Source organism: Sturnira hondurensis, unplaced genomic scaffold (genome assembly GCF_014824575.4).
Source record: "Sturnira hondurensis isolate 20B ecotype Veracruz unplaced genomic scaffold, ASM1482457v3 Scaffold0008196, whole genome shotgun sequence".
In the NCBI taxonomy this organism is placed as follows: domain Eukaryota; kingdom Metazoa; phylum Chordata; class Mammalia; order Chiroptera; family Phyllostomidae; genus Sturnira; species Sturnira hondurensis.
The window spans coordinates 12,753,629-12,772,427 of NW_028080827.1; the positions used below are offsets into that span (position 1 = coordinate 12,753,629).

Genomic DNA, 18,799 nt, shown 5'->3' on the forward strand with positions numbered 1-18,799 from the left:
TTTCAGTTGTGCAGGGTAGAAGTCTGAGGTCCAGGTATCGGCAAGGTTGGTTCATTCCGAGGGGAGGATCTGCTCCAGGCTCCCCCCCTTGACTTGTAGCCAGCTGACTCTACATCGTCTCCCTCTCTGTGCCCACCAGTTACACTGGATTAGGGCGCATCCCAATGACTTCATTTTAACCTGTTTACCTCTGTCAAGAACCTATTTCCAAATAAGGTCACATACTGAGATACTGGGGGTTAGGACATCAAAGTATCCTTTTGGGGGGGATGTGGACACAGTTTAACCCATAATGAATGTCAAGAAAGAGCAAGGTAGTTCATTGATTCCTTTATTTATTAGAAGGCAACAGGGAGCGAGGAGGGCAGAGGAAAATTAATCAGTAGGGAAAGGGCTGGGAGGGGTTTGCGGGCACTGAGCTAGAAAGCAGTAACACTGATTCTATAGTTGAAAATGAGTAGTGCACATGTGTAAGTACCTGGTGTGAGTTTTGTAATAAAACCTACCTTTATGAATAAGTACAGTGGAATACTACTTAGTACATTCATACATGTTTCTACCATCTCGAGATTTTTTAATATATACAGTATATGATCTGTTTTTATAAATGTACAGCTTGAGGAAAAAAAAAAGAGACCCTTCTAGTAATAGGTACAGCATTAAACAGAGAACCAACATGGGCCCAGCCACATTCCCACTGAAGACCCAGAGAAAGCGAGGCTGACAGCCCAGCCCAGTAGCCCGATGGTCCCACAAAGTGTAAACCAGTGCCCCTCTGCGCCTGTGGGCTCAGCAGGCCGAGCTGGCCCTGGGCACTTGCACAGGAAGCGCCCACTCAGGCAAAGCCCAGCCTGCGGACAGCGGATGCTCCCTGAGGGCAGGTGGCAGAGAGGAATGCTGTGTGTCAGGTAAGGAAAAGAGGGATGAAAGAAATGTGCTCTTCGACTAGAGGCACTTGTCAGTGGCCACCTACAGCCACCCCCTGGGCCTGGTGATTGAGCGGGGTGCTGTTTTGATAGAGCCAGCAAGGTCTGAGTGGACCTCGCCTGTCCTCTCACCAGGTTTAAATAGAATAAATAAATCTTCGTGGGTGGCCATTTTGCCCTCCCGGGTTCCTACGAATAGGCTATCTTTTAGGATCATTTATGGAGGGATGCTCCCTTTCCCCAACCCAGTTTTTCAATGTCCTGGGGAAGATGCCAGAGTAAAGTCCAGGCCTTGGAGAAGCAATTGCTCGCGACAGATCAGAAGGAGAGCCCCAAATGTCCCTGCCCCTGTCTGTGCCTGGGGCTCCTTCGCCCCGAGTGCCAGAGTCTCTGCGCAAGTCAGATCTTCGTCACGTAGTTGTTGGGGAACAAGCCCTGCTTGCCCCGTAGCCGGCCTGTCCACCAGCCAGAAGGGTCTGCAGGGAGACAGAGAGGGAAAAGTGAAGGGGAGCCAGGCTGTTCTCTCTGGGCCAAACGCCCTGCTCCCATGCCGCATCCCATGGGCTAGGGTGATTGGGCTCTAGCCACATTCTTTTTCCTTCTTTACTTTCTCTTATTTTAAATAAAAAGTTTGAGGCAAAAAGTAACCCCTCCCATACAGCAGACACACAGATGGGGCATGCAGGCCCTCTTCAGGGAAGGACCTGCTCTGGTTCAGGGCAGCCTGGGGCCCGTGAGGAGCCAGGACCAGGGTACTTCCATCTCTGCAGCCAGAAGTCTTACCTCTGGAGCAGCTGCTGGCTGGCAGGGTCTGTCTGGTTGTGTCCTGGTCTGATGCTGCCCAGTGCTGCTTCCTCCACACCCCTAACTCCATTTCATACTCTGCTTCCGGAAGGACCCAGTCTGCAACACCTCTAATCCTTACTTTCCACCTTAACCTCTGACCCTTCGCTGGTAATAACTATTTAGTATATATTCCTCCTGAACTTTTTCTATGATTATAAATACATATTCATTTTAAACAGAAATGGACCATTCTATGTCTTACAATTGTGCATCTTGCTTTTTAATACTTCATAGATATAAGTTTTCCGTGTCTGTATCTCATTTTTTAAAATGCTGCACTGTATCCTAAAATGTACGCAGTCACTTCCTGATTGATGGGCACGTAGCCTCAATTTTTCACGGTTAACGCAGTAAATGTCCACGTGCATGTCTTTGTGCCTGTGTGCAGGCAATTCTATAGGAGAGACTCCTGAGTCAAGGGATATGGACCTCCTATTACCCTTGTAAGAAAAATGTTTTTATCATAGATAATGCCTTCCTGCATACTTCCAGAAGTTCAAAAGAATGAACAGTGGAAATGGCCACCAGATCCCTTCTTTGAGGGTAAGCAGGGTTGCCTACGTTTTGTACTTTCTTCAGATATTCCATGTACACGAATGCAAGTCTTTATAAAAACGACCCCTAGCTACGCAATTGATAGCGTTCTGTGCATAATACACGTTCTGCACTTTTCAAAACCTCAATCATGCATTCCAGTGATGATTTCATGTCGGTACATAAAAGCCTCTGCATTCTCTCCTGCAGCCGCACGCACACCACTGTTCCTGTCATTTGCCTATTTTCCCATTGGTGTTGCTCTTCACCTTGTTGATTAGGAGTTCCTGATATATTTGTGAATATGTCGCACGAGTTGCAAATATCCTCCTCCCATTTTATTATGTTTTACCATATTAGTGTTTTAAAATATTTTAGTATGTAAGTAGTTGAACCAAATGATGTTATTTTATGGCTTCTTGGTTTTCTATCATGTTTAGAAATCCCTTCCCACATCGCTGTTATTAAAGAAAACTCTCCTGTACTTACAGAGAGGACTTTTATTGTACATACTTTTTTTTTTAAGAATATGATTTTTTAAAATATTTTATTTATTTATCTTTAGAGGGGAAGGGAAGGAGAGAGGAAGAGAAACATCAATGTATGGTTGCTTCTCGTGCATCCCCTGCTGGGAACTGGCCCCTGCCAGGAACTGGCCTGCAACCCAGGCATGTGCCCTGACTGGGAATCGAACCTCGATCCTCTGGTTCGCAGGCCCGTGCTCAATCCACTGAGCTACACCAGCCAGGGCCGTATATACTTAAATATATATATTAATTACGATTTATCTTGGTGGAAGGGGCTAAATATAAATTCATGACATGGGGTTTTTTAAATGGTGATAAATATTGTTAAATTTCCTTCCCAAAAGTCTGTTTCAGAAGAAACAATGACAGAAGGTTACCTATTTCCCTCACTAACCACAGACATGATAATCCGCACTGCATTTGCAACAGCAAAATCCAGAGTGTTCTGAAAACTGAAAGTTTTCTGAGACTCATTTGATGGCAAAACTTGACCTGAACTGACATGGGTTTAAGAATTCTCTTCCCAAGTGTGACTGCTCACGTTTCCTAGCAGAACCACTGACTTTGATCCAGGGCGTTGCCCCAGGCCCCTGAAGGGGTGTTACGTACGTACACACATCCGTTACTAACTTCCTAGAGCTCCCATGTCTAGTTTCTGGAATGCATCCAGCTTTAAGGGTTGGGATAAGGGCACGTGGACCGTGTCCGATGTGAGTCTTTGCTGGTGTCACAGGTGAAATGCTTCGCGTCACGTCTCACTGATGACTTGGGAGGCCCTGCCCCTCATTGCCTCGCCAGCCTTCTGCACTTGGGGACGGGCCTATCTGTCCTACTCACGTGGAGGAGTGTCTGTACTTCAACGTGGCTCCCAGTGCTCGTCCATGCAGAAGGTTTTAATTCCGCCTTTTTACGAGGTTGATCCTGTGTGGTTTGGGGACTTGGTGTCTTCCATAGGAAGGCTCTTCCCATCGGAGGAATAATATAATATTCTAGGTTTCCTTCCGACAGTTTTATAATTCAGTCGAGTATTTTTAGATATTGAATCCACCTGATTTTTTCATGTATGAGGTAGATAGCTGATTGCATTTTCTTTTCCAAATAGAAAGGAACTGCCTGTCCTTCCCCCCAATTCCAAAGCCGTATCTATCACATAGTAAACACGCATGTATCATACAGCATCTGCACAGGGGTCCGTTTGGGGCCCTCATCCACCCCGTTTACCCGCATGTCTATTCCTGCACTCACCCCGCACTGGGTAAATCACCGTGAAACAGGTTTTGATGAGTTCAGGACTCTACACTTATGTAAATATGCAACTGGTTTAAATATATCGAATACATGTTATTGCTAGAAGCATTTGAAAGTGTTGAGAAATGAAAAGTGATACTCATTTAAAATTCAATACTTAAGGAGACTAATTCAACATTTTCTGTAATACATATATGATATATAGACATTACATATAGCTGTATGCATTTTATATTTTTACAAAAAGGAGACTAGAGTCCATAGTAAATTAACTATGGACTATATTTAATTTTTTCCCATGAACATTTTCCTATTTCAATACCGTACTTTCATGTCATTGTCTTTAATTAAAAAATTTGCATCAAAGTTCACTGACTGGATAGCAAAGCTCTTTTTCACCCATTTCTTTATTGGATATTAGGTTATTTCCAATATTTTTGCTGAACAAACTGGTAATAGAGATCCTGTTTGTGTTTCCTGGAGTTTATTTCAACACTTATTTTTACTCTTATTTTTGACAAAGGATACTAAATGGCTTACACTGTTAAATCTTGTGGAGAACTAGGTGGTTAAAAAAGATTTTAAAACCCCACCACCTCCCAGAGACCGGTGGGAAGGAGGTTGGCGCAGGCACCGGACCTCTCCGCCGGGTGAGCCCGTACAAGGAAGGAACCTGCTGGACAATTCCTGGAACTGTCCTCGGCCACCTCTTCCTGACTGCCACACTCACCAAGGGCTGCTGTTCACTGAGGCCGTCCTTGCTGTGCTCCTAAACCCTGAAGGCTCTCCAGCGCCTTCGCCCGTCTGCTAGATAGAGCCTGACATCCGGGGCCTTCTACAACCAGGCCATGCCCACTGTCGGTCATCTCCTGGGGGAGGTTCTGCACGTGGTGGAGCATTGGTTCTTTCTCCTAAAACGACCTGCTTTTCCTAGCCTCCGTGACTTTTCTGTCTGTCTGTCTCTCCACCTCTCATCACAAATGTCCTTTCCTTCATGGTGTTTTTTCTAACACCCCAAGCCAGGCATTACCTTTGTGTTTTTTATGCTTCCATAGGTGCTAAAGTGTAAGTGTATATTATATTCTAACTTCTCTACCAAATTAGTAGAACATTCAGCCACTTTTATAATGAAGGTCACAGGCTGCCTCCCTGGCTTCCATTCCACCAGCTTCATTAGCAGGAGGCCTTGGAGCCTGGGTGGGAGAAACCCGACTCCCGTTTGCCAGTCCCTGCCCTGTTGCAAGCCACTCTGCTTCGGACGCTGGTTCAGGGGTGAGCACACGACCAATGCGGTCCAGTCCCAGGGAAAGTGAGAGCTTTGCCCAGAGGCTAAGGGAAGAAGTCTCAGAGACAAAGCAGCTCTCAGATATCGTTTGACCTGTTGGCCTGGTACTGATGCAGCCATTTTGCTACCAGGAGGAAAACCAGCCCGAGGAGGGAAGAGATACAAAGAGGGCAGAGCTGAAAGAAGCATTAAAAAAATGAAGCTGGAGTCTCAATCAAACTGAGCCTGAAATTTAGCCTCTACAAGTTTCAGTTAGAGGGGCCCATAAATTCCCTTCATGTTTAAACTAGTTATTATAGCAATGTAGTGTGCTCTTTGGGAGTCTATCCCAACCAGCCAGCTATATACTTACCTTCTTTGATAATATCAATAATGTCATTGGCATTGAAGCTGAGTTCGTCTGTGTCCTGAGCATCATAGGCGTAGAGAGCCTTGCACTGTGGCACCTGAGGCTTAGGCTTGGGCTGGGGCTTGGGCCTGCCTCCTGCTGGGGTAGGCCTGCTGGTCGTCTGTCTCCGGACCCTGTGGAGAGAGTGGAGGCAGATGGGAGAGGCACCCAACAGCAGGCAACAGCACCGTGTACTGGTTTGGACCATGGGGCTGGCTCTGCCCTGTTCAAGTTCAAATCTAGCTCCATGCTTAGAAGGATATGTCGCTCTCTAAACTTTCTGAGAATAAAACAGCCTCCCTGACAAGGTCACTGCAGCCCCAGCATATGTGGAAAAGACAGTTATACAAAAGTTTATAAGGCATATATGTATGTATATATACATCTACATGGTAATAAAACAGTCAGGAATCTACCCTCCTCCCCCAACTTCGGAAACAGAACTTTTGCCGGTGCTATAGAAGTCTCCCCTCAGCCACAGTCCCCTCCAGAACCAGCCATCTGTACGTCGTACTAATAATTCCGCCTTCGTAGTTTCACCGCACACCTCCCTAAATCACCCACACAGTGTGCCTGGTGGAATCGCACGGGAGGAATCCTATTCTACTACCATTTGCTCCATTTTTGAGATGTATCTTGTGGATGTGTGTGGTTTCAGTTCATTCATTCTCATTGCTTCATGCTATTCTACTGCATGAACGTGTCACAATTTACTTCTCCACTGCTGAGGGTCACTTGGGATGGTTCCAACTTCCATGATAAAAATGCAACTGTAAATTTCCTTGTGTTAGAGTTTATCCAGAGCTGCACCTCCGCATCAGCACTACTGACTTGGGTCACTGAATTCTCTGCTGTGGGCTGCCCTGGGCACTGCAGGCTGTTTAGCAACATCCCTGGCCTCTACCCACTCGGTGCCAGGAGCACCTCCTCCCCTCGGTCACGATGATCAGAAATATCTCCTGGACTAGGACCCTAATCCAGCTGTAAACGTGCTCTTTCAACCTACTCCAGAGACTCCTGACACCATTCATACATTGTCTCAAGGGAATAACCATAGCTTACTTCTACTCAGTGAGATCTTTAAACTTATACCCAAAATGATTATTTATTAAACATGTTCATAAAAACATTTAAAACCAAAGGAAACAGAAGTATAGAAAACATTCCCCACAACCCGCACTTTGCTTAAGGACAAACCAAAGGAAAAGCCTACATACATTCATTTGCTTACAAAAACCAAGCTTCAGATTTCTCCTGAGAAAGGCTGGCCCGAACTTGACACAGCTGGGCTGGCTGTTAGGTCTGGCGGAGTCAGCTCACACCCGCTCACACCATGGGAGTAAGGAGGAAAAGGGAGGCCTGCTGGGCTTCGAGCTCTGCTCTCAGGAGGCCAGAGCCCCGCTGTCCTTGCCGAGGCCCTGTGATACCAGGTGCTAACTGGTGCCAATGAGTGAGTCGGATTGTGAAAGGGTGGCTTGTGGGGAGGGGTCCTGCATGTCAGCCGGGAGGTAGGGCTGTTCCCAGCAGGGGTAGGGTTCCTTGGGTGCTGCCTGGCACTCTCTTCCTTTGTGGGTAGGAGCTCAACCCAAGGTGACACAAGCTTCAGTCTTCTTAGGTCGACCACGTCCCCCCGCCCACCACCACCATGCACTTTAATCACAGAGAAAAGGCGTCCGATAGGCCCTTAGCATGACATCATTTCCTCCCTGGACTACTGGAAATCCCCACCCCCTGCTTGAGAGGTGCTGGCTCCTCTGAAAGCTGGCCAGCACACAGGCATTTAATTAAGCAACCTATATATTAGGCATGTCAGCATTTGGTTAATGAGAGCCATTAGCCTGGATTCCGGCAGTCAGGTGATTTCCCAGCAGCAGGAAAAGGGTGGAGGGGTGGGGTGTGTGTTAGAAAAACCTGGGAGGGAGGAGAGCCTCCAGCCTGCTAGTTCCAGGGAGCAGGGTTAGGAGGAAACGTTCACACATGTGCACACACACACTCCTCTAAAAGAGCCACAGATGGAGATTCGGCCTCTCTTATATCTGGGAGTGGGCGGGGGAGACCTAAAATCAGTGCAGGCTGGTGAGGCATCTGGAGCCAAAAGTATTGGGACTTCGGTGTGGTCCCCGAACAGGGGAGCCTCTTAGCAGAGAGATAAAGCTGGGTGATCCCTGAAAGGTAGGACACTCCTCTCTGCAGCCACCCCTCCCTGGGCCCTCGGCCCAGCCGCCTCCAGCTTTGACTAAGCCCTCAGTTCCTCCTCCTCCTTTTCTTCCCTGCCAGCTGCTTCCTTTCTGAGCTCCCTGAACATCACCCCATTGCAGCGTTTATTAGTTCCCCTCATCCCATGCCACCCTCTGCCCCCACTAAAAAGCCTTCTCTTTGCTCTTGCCAACAAAGTCCCTACCAGGTGTGGCCCCTGCTGGCCCCCAGTCTCCCGTCCCACCACAGGCCACTCTGGCATTCCCTGCCTTTTTTCATGGAAGCCCTGAGCCCTGGTTGGAGTTAGGACCCCCTGGCTTACATCACTTTGCTGGTGAATGACAGTGCTCTCCCCTCAGGTTGGGAACAAAACAGGGTGTCGGCCCTCACCGTGTTTGCTCAGGGCTGCCCCAGAAGCTCCAGCAATTAGGGCAATTAGTCAGAAAGGATGAAAGGCACACAGATTGGAAGAGATGTGAAAATACCTTATTTGCACACAAGGTGATTAGCACGTACAATAGCCTAAGGAATACACTAAATGAACTATTAAAACTAATAAACAAGTTCAGCAAGATTACAGAATAATAATCTGTATTATTAATCCAGAATAATAATCTGGATCAGGATGTAAAAATCAGCTCTATCTCTGGGCATTAGCAATGAACAATCCAAAAATGAAACTGAGAAAACAATTCCATTTACGAGACATAAAAAAGGACATAGTCCTTAGGAGTAAATTTAACACAAGAAAGATGATTCTGCTTATATGTAATGTCCGGAAAAGGCTCTTTATATTGACAGAGGACAGAATAGTGTGGCTGCCTAGGGCTGGGCTGGGGGTAGAGGAATGACTCCTTATGGGAAGAAGCTTTCTCTTTGGGGTGATGAAAATGCTCTAAAAGTAGACGCTGATAATGGTTGCACAACTGTGTGACTGTACCAAAAACAGGTGAACTGTATTTTAAAACAGTTGATTTTTTTCTCAAGAGTAAACTGCACGAGCCCCTCCGGGCTCTGCAGGGCACTCCGGATGCCCAGAGTGACCTTGGCCAGCCTGCCCGCTGCAGCCGCTGGTGTCCCAGGCAGAGGGGAGGCAGGCAGGGGGGTCTTCAATCCCAAGGCACCCGAGGCTACCGTGTCAAGAAAGTCAGAGTAAAACCAATCAAAGTAAAACCTCGGGGATTACTGGGGAATGTGGGTTCCTGGGTAGACCCTAGGCAACTTGGTTTGGTTGTCCCAGGCCCTGGACAATTGCTACCATCCTGGAGACGTAAAGCCCCCGGCCCCTTATCGGTAGGCTGCATGGCTTTTACAGAACTCCACCGCTGGGAGCGGGGAGAGTCCCGGCAGCTGTGAGAGGGTGCTGCTGGGGAAGGGAGAGTGTTTGGTGGGGAATGCGCGTGGGGGTGGAGAACAGCTCTGACTTTGTATGGGGAAAGGGCAGCCCCGAGGTCACGGCGGTCTGGCTTTCCTGTCTGAGTGTGCTCTGTGCCGGGAAGGGGTGCCGCTGCTCCAGGATGGTGGCGTCTTCCCAAAGAGAGCCAGTTAGGCACAGCCGTCCTTCTCACCAGTCACTCCTGCCTCGCCGTCTCCTCGGGGCATGTGTCCACTCTTCTCACAAGTGCCAGCAGATGGGATGTCATCTGGGCACTCCTGCCTGTAGCTGTGTGAGACGCAGCCACACCTGCCCGGGCTCTGCCTGTCCCAGGCCAGGCTCTGTGCTAGGCATTTTCACAGATGTTGCTTCATTTCACCTCGCAACACCCTGTGCAAGGCCCAGTGAGGCGAGACGGGATTTCCTGCGGGTTCCTCACTGGATGACACGATGGCATCTGCACGAGGCCCCCAGACCACTGGCCACGCCCCTGGACGGTCTCCACCCTCCAGCTGGGGCTGCCACATCCTGCTCAGCCTTCAGATCTCACGTCAACCAGCCCGCCACACCCTCTCCTAGCCCACCCTTCTCGGAGTGGGGTCCAGTGCAGTGGTGCAGCGACTCATACCACTCACTGCTGGGGCAGGGCCTGCCCCTCCGCTCACCAGGAACACCTCTACGCAGCCGCAAACCGCATGTTCTGCTGGAGTGACAGCGCGGCAGAAGGGACCCCGGGTCCCGAGTCAGTGCGGCAGGTGTGAGGCCCGGCTCTGCTACTGGCGGCACATAACAGGGGCCATGGCTTCGCCTCTTCAGGTGTCTTCATCGTTAGAAAAGGGAGACTTGGGCAATGCCCGGGTACTTTTTCTAATTGGAAGGGAGATTTACACAGAGCTCCCGACAAATTTCTACTGTCAGACATACAAGGAGCACAGGAAGTCTGTGCCCAGGAGGCGGTTACTGTGTCTGCGTTTCACCACACAGTGGACCTGCAGAGCACCGTAGGAAACGGTCAGTGAGAAGGCCATCTTCCAGGCTCAATCCACACCAGACAGGCTCGGCCCCAAACCCAGACTACCTCCTCTGCATCACTAGGTGGCGATCCTGTGTAATCAATAACGAGGACAGACGACGACTTTTCGGAGACCTGCCAGAAACTGATTAATGAGCTCTTTTGGGTGCCTGGCGCTCTGCACGGGCGGCCAAGAGCCGCCTGGTCAACGCAGTGGAGAAGGGGCCGGGACTCCTTCACAGAGCAAACCAGGCACTGGTGCCCAGGGAGCTGGAGAGGGCTCAGCCCCGCCCTCGAGAGCAGGCTGTCACGCGCTCAGGGTTTTCTCGGGTCAGCTGTTAAACAGTCATTATTAAAGATTAAATCAAACACACTTAAGACTGAATAAACTATATTAAAGCACAGGCAATAAATTCTCATGACAACCCTTCCTAATTATTTTACTACATTTCACTTCCATCTGTGCTCCTGATGCTGTCATCTGTGGCTCACGTGTGGTGACAGCCCTGCCGAATGACAGTGTGGCGGACGGGCTTCTCTGCCTGGCTCTGCGACCGGGGAAGTCACAATGGTGTTTTGACAGTGGCCACACTGAGAGCAGAAATGGGCCAATTTGCAGCTCCAGACAGTCAGCCGCTTGCCAGCACACCTCTGTCCCCACCATCCCTCCTGAAAACTCACATCCACTTACTTATCTAAAAGTGACAAAGAGTAACAAAGACTAGCTTGGTCTGGGGATGGATATGCATGATTTAGGTCATTTTGTTACTTCTGGGATTTTATGATATTTACGTTCCTAATAAACCTGATAGGACTGAAAGTGATGTTTTAAAAACAATTATTTCATTGCACTGGCTGGTGTGGCTCAGTGGATGGGGCGCGGCCTGGGAATTAAAAGGCTGCCGGCTGATTCCCAGTCAGGGCACGTGCCTGGGGTGTGGGCCTGGTCCCTGGTTGGGGGCGTGCAAGAGGCACCCGAGTGATGTTTCCTCTTCCACAACGATGTTTCTCTCCCCCTTTCTTTTTCCCTTCCCCTCTCTCACCAAACAAACAAATAAACAAACAAAATAACCAATCATTTCATTGAGATCATGAGGGNCATTGCACTGGCTGGTGTGGCTCAGTGGATGGGGCGCGGCCTGGGAATTAAAAGGCTGCCGGCTGATTCCCAGTCAGGGCACATGCCTGGGGTGTGGGCCTGGTCCCTGGTTGGGGGCGTGCGAGAGGCACCCGAGTGATGTTTCCTCTTCCACAACGATGTTTCTCTCCCCCTTTCTTTTTCCCTTCCCCTCTCTCACCAAACAAACAAATAAACAAACAAAATAACCAATCATTTCATTGAGATCATGAGGGTTGGAGCAAGAATTGAAGACTCACAATAATAAAATTATTTTTCTCATTTCGACAACAAAGTTTCACTTTATATATGTGTATATACATATGTGTGTATATATATATACACATATATATAAATATATATAGGTTCATAGTTAGAAAACTCCACGTCACTAAGCAAATCCATGTTCCACTGTATGTAACTGCGGCACAATGTAATGTAGTTTCCCTGTTGCCACCTGACCCATACTTCAGGCTAATTTGTACACACTCGTCACTTTATTGTGTCTATTCCCATGAAGAAAGCACAGGAGGGAGCCGAGCTACAGCAGCTCACTTTTACAACAGCCTTTTCCCGAGTGGGGCATTAGACCTCTAATGGGACCGCACTGTAACCCGCACAGCAGTTCCCCAGAATCGAGCAGGTGACGTCGGTTTGACGTCGGTTTGCGTGCAAAGGTCTGCACTGCTGGAGAAGCCCTGTGTCGGCGACAGGGGAAGCCCAAGGGGTGCCTTTGCCCTGAGACACGGAGACGTTGACTGACAGCTGAACCCTCGTGGATGGCTGCCCAGTCTCACAAGATGCCAAAAGCCCACAAGGAAAAAAAAAACCCAAATGACATCAGTGACAACAAAGCTCTCTGAAGTGGGGGTTTGTTCATTCTCTCTCCTGGGAAAGGCATCACTTTCCAGGGGGTGTGAGCTGTTACGGTGATTGGAGCAGAGGAGCGGGAGGAGTTTGGGGCTTTATTTACATTGTCCAAACTCGGCCAGTGCCTGTCGCACTGTTACCTCACAGCTCGGTCCCGCTCATGCTCTAAGCCCACACAGCAGTGCGGCTATTGCAGGGGTGTGTGTGTGTGTGTGTGTGTGTGTGTGTGTGTGTGTGTGTACTCGGGGAAGGTGTCTCTCTGACTGGTCCCTTTGTCTTGGCTTCTGCAGGCTGCCCATTCCTCCTTAAAGCTAACAATACCTCAGGCGTAGACCCTCAAGGAGTCCAGAGCTCTGCAGTTCTTGCAAGAAAAGCCACTGGACCCTGGCTGTTGTGGCTCAACCTAGCCTGCAAACCAAAGGGTCACCTGTTCCATTCCCAGTCAGGGCACATGCCTGGGTTGCAGGCCAGGAGGGGCTGCAACAAGAGACAACCACACGTCAATGTTTCTCTCCTTCTTTCTCATTCCCTTCCCTGCGGTAAGGAAAGGTAAAGGGAAGGTAAAGGTGAGGTAAGGTAAGGGAAGGTAAGGGAAGGGAAGCCACTGGGCCAGGGGACATGGACTTTTCAACCCAGTAGAATCTTCCTATTTCCCCGTGAGACCAAAGCACATGAATAAGAGTTGTAAAACAAATACAAATACATGTTCAAACTGCATAGTTGCTTTATCATTTATAAAACCCTTATTTTACCTCCAAGAAACCCTACGAGTGGGCTTTAAAATTACATTATTATTATTATTACTACTATTCCTATGTTATATGTGCAGACACCAAGCTGTAGGAAGACTGACAAATGTGAGGCAGCACAGGGGTAATGAGTGAAATGATCCATGTGCCCAGTGAGTGGCACAGAGAAGGCACAGGAAATATCCAATGGATGACTCAACGAAGAAACAAACACAGGAACCAGGACTCACAGCCAGTGCCTGCAGCAGGCCACCTTCTACGGCCTCCTCTGCAGCTGCCACGCCCTGGGGATGGGGGTGCACCTAGTTTCTTCCAGGGTCAGCTGGGACTGCGCTTCCAGATATCACTTCTCTGTTCCGCAGATGTGAAATTTATGCCTTGAAATTCCAAGAAGGAAAATAACGGCATTTCATTTCTCTGGCTCTTTAAAATACGGTCCGTTCCAAAAGGTTGAATCTATAAACATCACTGGAAACGTGGGAGCGGACGCCAGGAATTCCTGAGCTTTGCGTCTGCTTGGGCCAGGAGACGGCTGCTGCTCCTGTAGCTCATGGGTCGAGAAATATTGCTATTGGACACTTGGAAGTTTTAAACCCCTCGAAAATATGGCTCCATTAGGAGATTCTTGTCAAGAGACACCCAGGCAGCATTTCAGCTCCTCTATCGATCCTGCCTTTGTGGCGCAGCCAGGAGCCCTACCACTGAGCACTCCCAACACTTTCCTGTTTGTCCAACCGCAAGCTGCATTGACCTCTGGAGTCTCCTGACATTTTTTCTGAAGTTGTCCTCGCAGGAAATGGACCACAGGATTCGAAAGGCCAACAGAAAGGCATCTCCGGTGTGGGCTTTGACACACCCGGTAATGAAGTGCAGGTGGATTACATGCACCTCAGTTACTGGAGGGAAAATACAGAGCACGCCTGACAGGCACGCCCAGTGCTCCTACCAAGCAGAGCAAAGGCTGATGGATGAACTGCTTACATCGTTCTTGCTTAACCTGCCCTCTTTCCCTGGGAATCGGCAAAGACCTCTCCCTGCATCAGGCTTCTCAAAAGGGACGCTCAAGGACCACAAAGTAGCGATCCCTCTACATCTCTCTGAGTTTTCTTGGATGGTGATGACAATGACAATGAGAAGAAGAGTGACCATGACACACATGTGACAAGACAAGGGTAAAGGATGCAGATGGGACAGTAATTAATGCAGTGAAGACTTCATGTTCTCACCAAAAAAACCTTGACTGAACCTAAAATACACTGACGAAGACTTTCCTGAATTAACTTGAGGTGCTAATTACACCACTTGATTTCATCACATTACATGATCCAAAAGAAATGATGGCTTATGCCCAATATGTCTGTAAAGAAACGTACACTGGGGATGGAGCGGGGGAAAGAAAGATAAACCCGAGGGTGTGAAAGCCTGAGGAAAGAAAGACTGGCAATTGCGTTTTTCTAGATTGGCAAATTCAAGGTCACTTTTTGGAACCATGATATATATACACAAACTTGTGTTTCTGGAAAGGCACAAGCTTGGGATCCCAAAGCTCCCTGCTGGCTGCAGCAACCTCCTGTGGAACAAAGCCATCCATGTGTTCTTGGCAAAGAGGAGCTACTGAGTGCAGGGTACCACGGGGCTCCTGAAATGCACGTCTAAGGTCTCTGGCCACATTAGAAATTAGTTTCATTTTTGCTTTTATGTGTTTTCAGAAATTAATACTAAGAGAAAGCTTAGGCCTTGGACCAGAGTAAAATTCCTTTTTTTAAAAAGATTTTTATTTATTTATTTTTAGAGAGAGAGAAAGGGAGGGAGAAAGAGAGAGAGAAACATTGATGTGCGAGAGAAAACACTGATCTGCCGCCTCTTGCACATCCCCAACCGGGAACCCAGCCCACAACCCAGGTATGTACCCTGACCAGAACCGAACCCACGACCTTTCTGTTTGTGGGATGATGCACAACCTACAGAGCCGCAACCAGCCAGGAGACTGGCTCAGCTGCTTGCTGCTACCACTCAGTGTGCCTAATACGATCATGAGTTTTACACAACCATCAGGAAAATGTACTGCCTGGAGGACAGCTGTGAATATGCCCTGCCCTCTCCTTCCAGCCTCACAGCCATCGCCACAACAACATCACGTGTGCCTGGTCCTTAGTCTGAAGGGGGCGAAGGGAGTGATAGGCTTAAACAGGGAACTACAGAGCTGAGGGCTGGAAGGGAGCAGCCTCGGTTAAGACACAGTGTTCCTAAATTGCCTGCTTTTGGCTGACAGATGCTCCCAGCTGGCTGGTGTGCAAGTCTGCAAGTTGCAAAAGCAGGCTGGAAAGACGGTTTTGCTTGCCAAGCCAAAGCAAGGAGGAAGCTAGCAGACAGAGCTAAGAGATTTGGTGCGTTTTATTCATTGATTTTAATCCCCTGCCTTCCCTGGGACATGCAACTGGGCCTGGGAAGGGTTGTTCGATGATTCTAGTGATGTCCATTCATCTGAATAGTGTGTGTCTGGATTATGGAGTGATCCAGTTGCCTCAACACCACTCTTTCGATTCACTTTTACACAGAACCCTCCCTGGCTTTAGCAATCAGACTTTAGACCAGTGGTTTTCAAAATACGGTCCCAGGTTCAGCAGCATCTTCCACCGCAGACCTACTGAACCCAAAACTGTGGAAGCGGGCAGTACGCTCCCCAGGGACGCTGGTGCTCACTGCAGGTCGAGCACTACTGCTGTGGACCAGGCAGCTCAGGTAGACCGTGCCCATTGGCACTGATGGAACACGGCCAGTCATACAAGAGCAGGGGTGGGGCCTGGACAGAGAGCTCTAATAAAGGGTGGAGTCCACTCCACCGATGGCCATCTGTATGAAACTAAGGTGCTTTCATATCTGTAGCTCAAATGAGGTAAGACTTGCCAGGGAAACATGAGCACCAGAAGAGACTACAAAAGTTCCCCCCGGGCTGGTGTGTCTCAGTGGATTCAGTGCTGACCTGAGAACAAAAAGGTGGTAGTTTGATTCCCAGTCACGGCACGTGCGTGGGTTGTGGGCCAGGTTCCCAGTTTGGGGCGTGCGAGAGGTAACATACTGATGTATCTCCCACACATCGATGTTTCTCTACTTCTCTTTCTCCCTCCCCCCTCTACAATGTAAATAAATAAAATCTTTTAAAAAGAAAAAGAAAGTAAGTTCCTAAGGGCTTTGTAGTCTTTGGAAGGAAGCTGACAAGGTGGGGCATGAAGGTGAGTGGTGATGGCCAGGAGGAGCAGTCGTTTCTCTCCCAGCACGGCTCTGTTTTGTACACAGGTCTCCTGACCCTAATAGAAGCATCCTCATCATTCTAGAGACACAGACAGAATGGAAATGGAGGAGGGCATGAGAGAGGGGGAGAGTGGGTTCAGCAGAAAGCACTAATCCACCACTGAGAATCATGCAGAGTTGGAAGGTGGTTAGTCACATCATGATGGTTGTAGCCTCATCACTATCATCACCACCACTGTAATCGAACTGCAGTTGACTGAGTGGCCTACTACATGCCCAGGGCCACACTGGGTATTTATGCATAATCTCTAGTCCTCCCACCAACTGTGTAAGCTAGGTGGCATCACATCAGGGTACAGATGAGGAAAATGAAGCCTGGAGTGGGGAAGCAGCAGGCTCAACACTAGATAAGTAATAAAGGCTGAAATGGGGTTCTCATCTTTCTCTGCCATTTGATGACATCGCTCTACAACATCTCTGTCTGGTGACTTCCATCTCCCCTGTGCCTGAACAGTTCTAGGGACAAGGCTCTCCTTACATCCTACGGCTACCAGAATGTTTTCTTTTTAAATTTACAGATTTTATTTATTTTTCAGAGAGGAGAAGGGAGGGAGAAAGAGAGGGAGAGAAACATCAGTTGATTGCCTCTCGTACATATCCCGACTGGGGACCGAACCTGCAACCCAGGGGTACGCCCTGCCTGGCGACCTTACACTTAGGATGATGCTCCACTAACTGAGACACACCTGTCAGGAGGTACCAGAATGATTTTCTAAAACTGCTTCCAACGCCTACCTCCTGGCACAGTTCACTCATTGTCTCGCAGCCGGTCAGCCCCAGTTACAAGCCTGGTCACAGCAAAGGATGCACCTGACCCCCTCTGCAGTGATAACTTTTTGAATATCTACACAGAGTTTCAGGAACCTCCACTTCCTCTACTGAAAAAGCCTAGGTTTCTTTTAACTACTCTTCCCACCTCTGTTCTAGAAAACCAGAAAAGCGCTCATTTTAAAGCCTTAAAGATCTATATTCATAAACAAATGTCTACATCTCAGAAAGTTCAGGGATGTCACTCTCCGTGTGCCTAGTGACTCTCTGAGCTAGTGTATTTACACAACTGCAGACACAGCCAGAAAACATAAAACCTCATTATTCCTCAGCCACGCCTGAGAGCGAAAAAGGTCACCGTGCAGTTCAACCTCAGGGCTGCAGGGGACCCATCTTTTGGTGTTTCTAAGAGGAGCCCTCTCTGGAGAACCAGTTGTGTGCTATCACGCTGGCTGTACTTTGAGAAATGCCAAGCAAGGCTCACGGCACTGGGTCTTGGGTTACAATACGTGGGTGGAAAGCTGAACTTTGGTGTCATGCAGAGCCAGCCCAAGGAGGTCTGTGAACCCTGGTGTGACTGACTGAGATGGAGGTCACGAAAGGGGGGAATCTTACCCCGCAGCACCCTGGTCTGGGACCTTGAGGAAATCCAAGCTCTCCGGAGTCTGTGACATGCGGTCCGAGCCTGTGGACTGTTGTCGTGGCAACGGGGGGCGGGCCATGGAGGTGTACAGGCTTTTCTGATTTGACCTCACATTTCCAGGAGCGTGGGGATGTGGCACAAACTGGTTTTTGATGACGCCATTTTGATGGTACCCTAGGAGGACAAGAGGACAGAACAAAGCTCCGATTTTATGATCCTTTACCAAAAGGCTCTTTAAGTTTCTTGCATTTATTAACCAAGAGCAACTATTTTAACTTCTCCAGGCCTCAGTTTCCCCATGTGAAAAGATGGAGGGTGTAATGGCTAACACAATGAATGTGAGAAATCGCTAATCCATCGTACACTGCCCAGCAAGCTCCTGGCACACACTCGCACGTGCTGGCTGAATCTGACAGTAGAATCACCAGATGTTCAGGCGTTTGAAGCCCGGTCAAGAAAAGGTAAGCTTGAAACCACCTCTCAAGGGAGGCAGGCACCTTCTTGGGTCTAAGAAAAATTACAAGGCTGTGACTCAAGATGGCTGGCAGGCAGCCGTTTAAACAGCTGGACATCCATTTCCAAAGGACCAGTCTTGGGCGTCCTCTGCGGGAGCCCGTTCTGAGCGGTGGAGGGAGCACCCACTCAGGCAGGGGACACGGGGCTGCAGCTTGGATCGGTCCCGACAGAGCAAGCTCTCTTAGCCAACAACTGTTCCAGTCGGGATCACATTATCTGGTAAGGGACGGTGGTGGCGGGCTCCAAACCGTGGGCCTTGGCCGAAAGGCCATTCCGAGCTGGGTAAGAAGAAGCCTGTATCTCCTCTCCCACTGACAGATCAGTAACAGTGAAGAACAAGACTCCTCAGGGCACACTTCGGTGAAACCCCTGCAGTCTCCTCCAACTGAATTAAGGGAGAAACTGTTTGGTACCAGTGGGATGATCTGTTTATAAGAGGGACTAGGGGTTCAGTTTTGGCTCTGCCTCTGATTGCTGTGTTGACCTT

The 18,799-nt window shown here is 48.8% G+C and overlaps 1 protein-coding gene across 1 annotated transcript in view; it reads right to left on the reverse strand.

Moving 5' to 3' along the window:
- Positions 1-314: 314 nt before the first annotated feature.
- Positions 315-18,799, reverse strand: part of MYO1E (myosin IE) — a 203,152-nt gene continuing 184,667 nt past the window's right edge. Inside the window, exons 26-28 of the mRNA XM_037054008.1 lie at positions 17,769-17,970; positions 5,719-5,888; positions 315-1,402 (exon numbers count right to left, since the gene is read on the reverse strand). Coding sequence (XP_036909903.1) covers positions 1,326-1,402; positions 5,719-5,888; positions 17,769-17,970 — 449 coding nt within the window. The 3' untranslated portion in view covers positions 315-1,325. The remainder of the gene's footprint in view (positions 1,403-5,718; positions 5,889-17,768; positions 17,971-18,799) is intronic.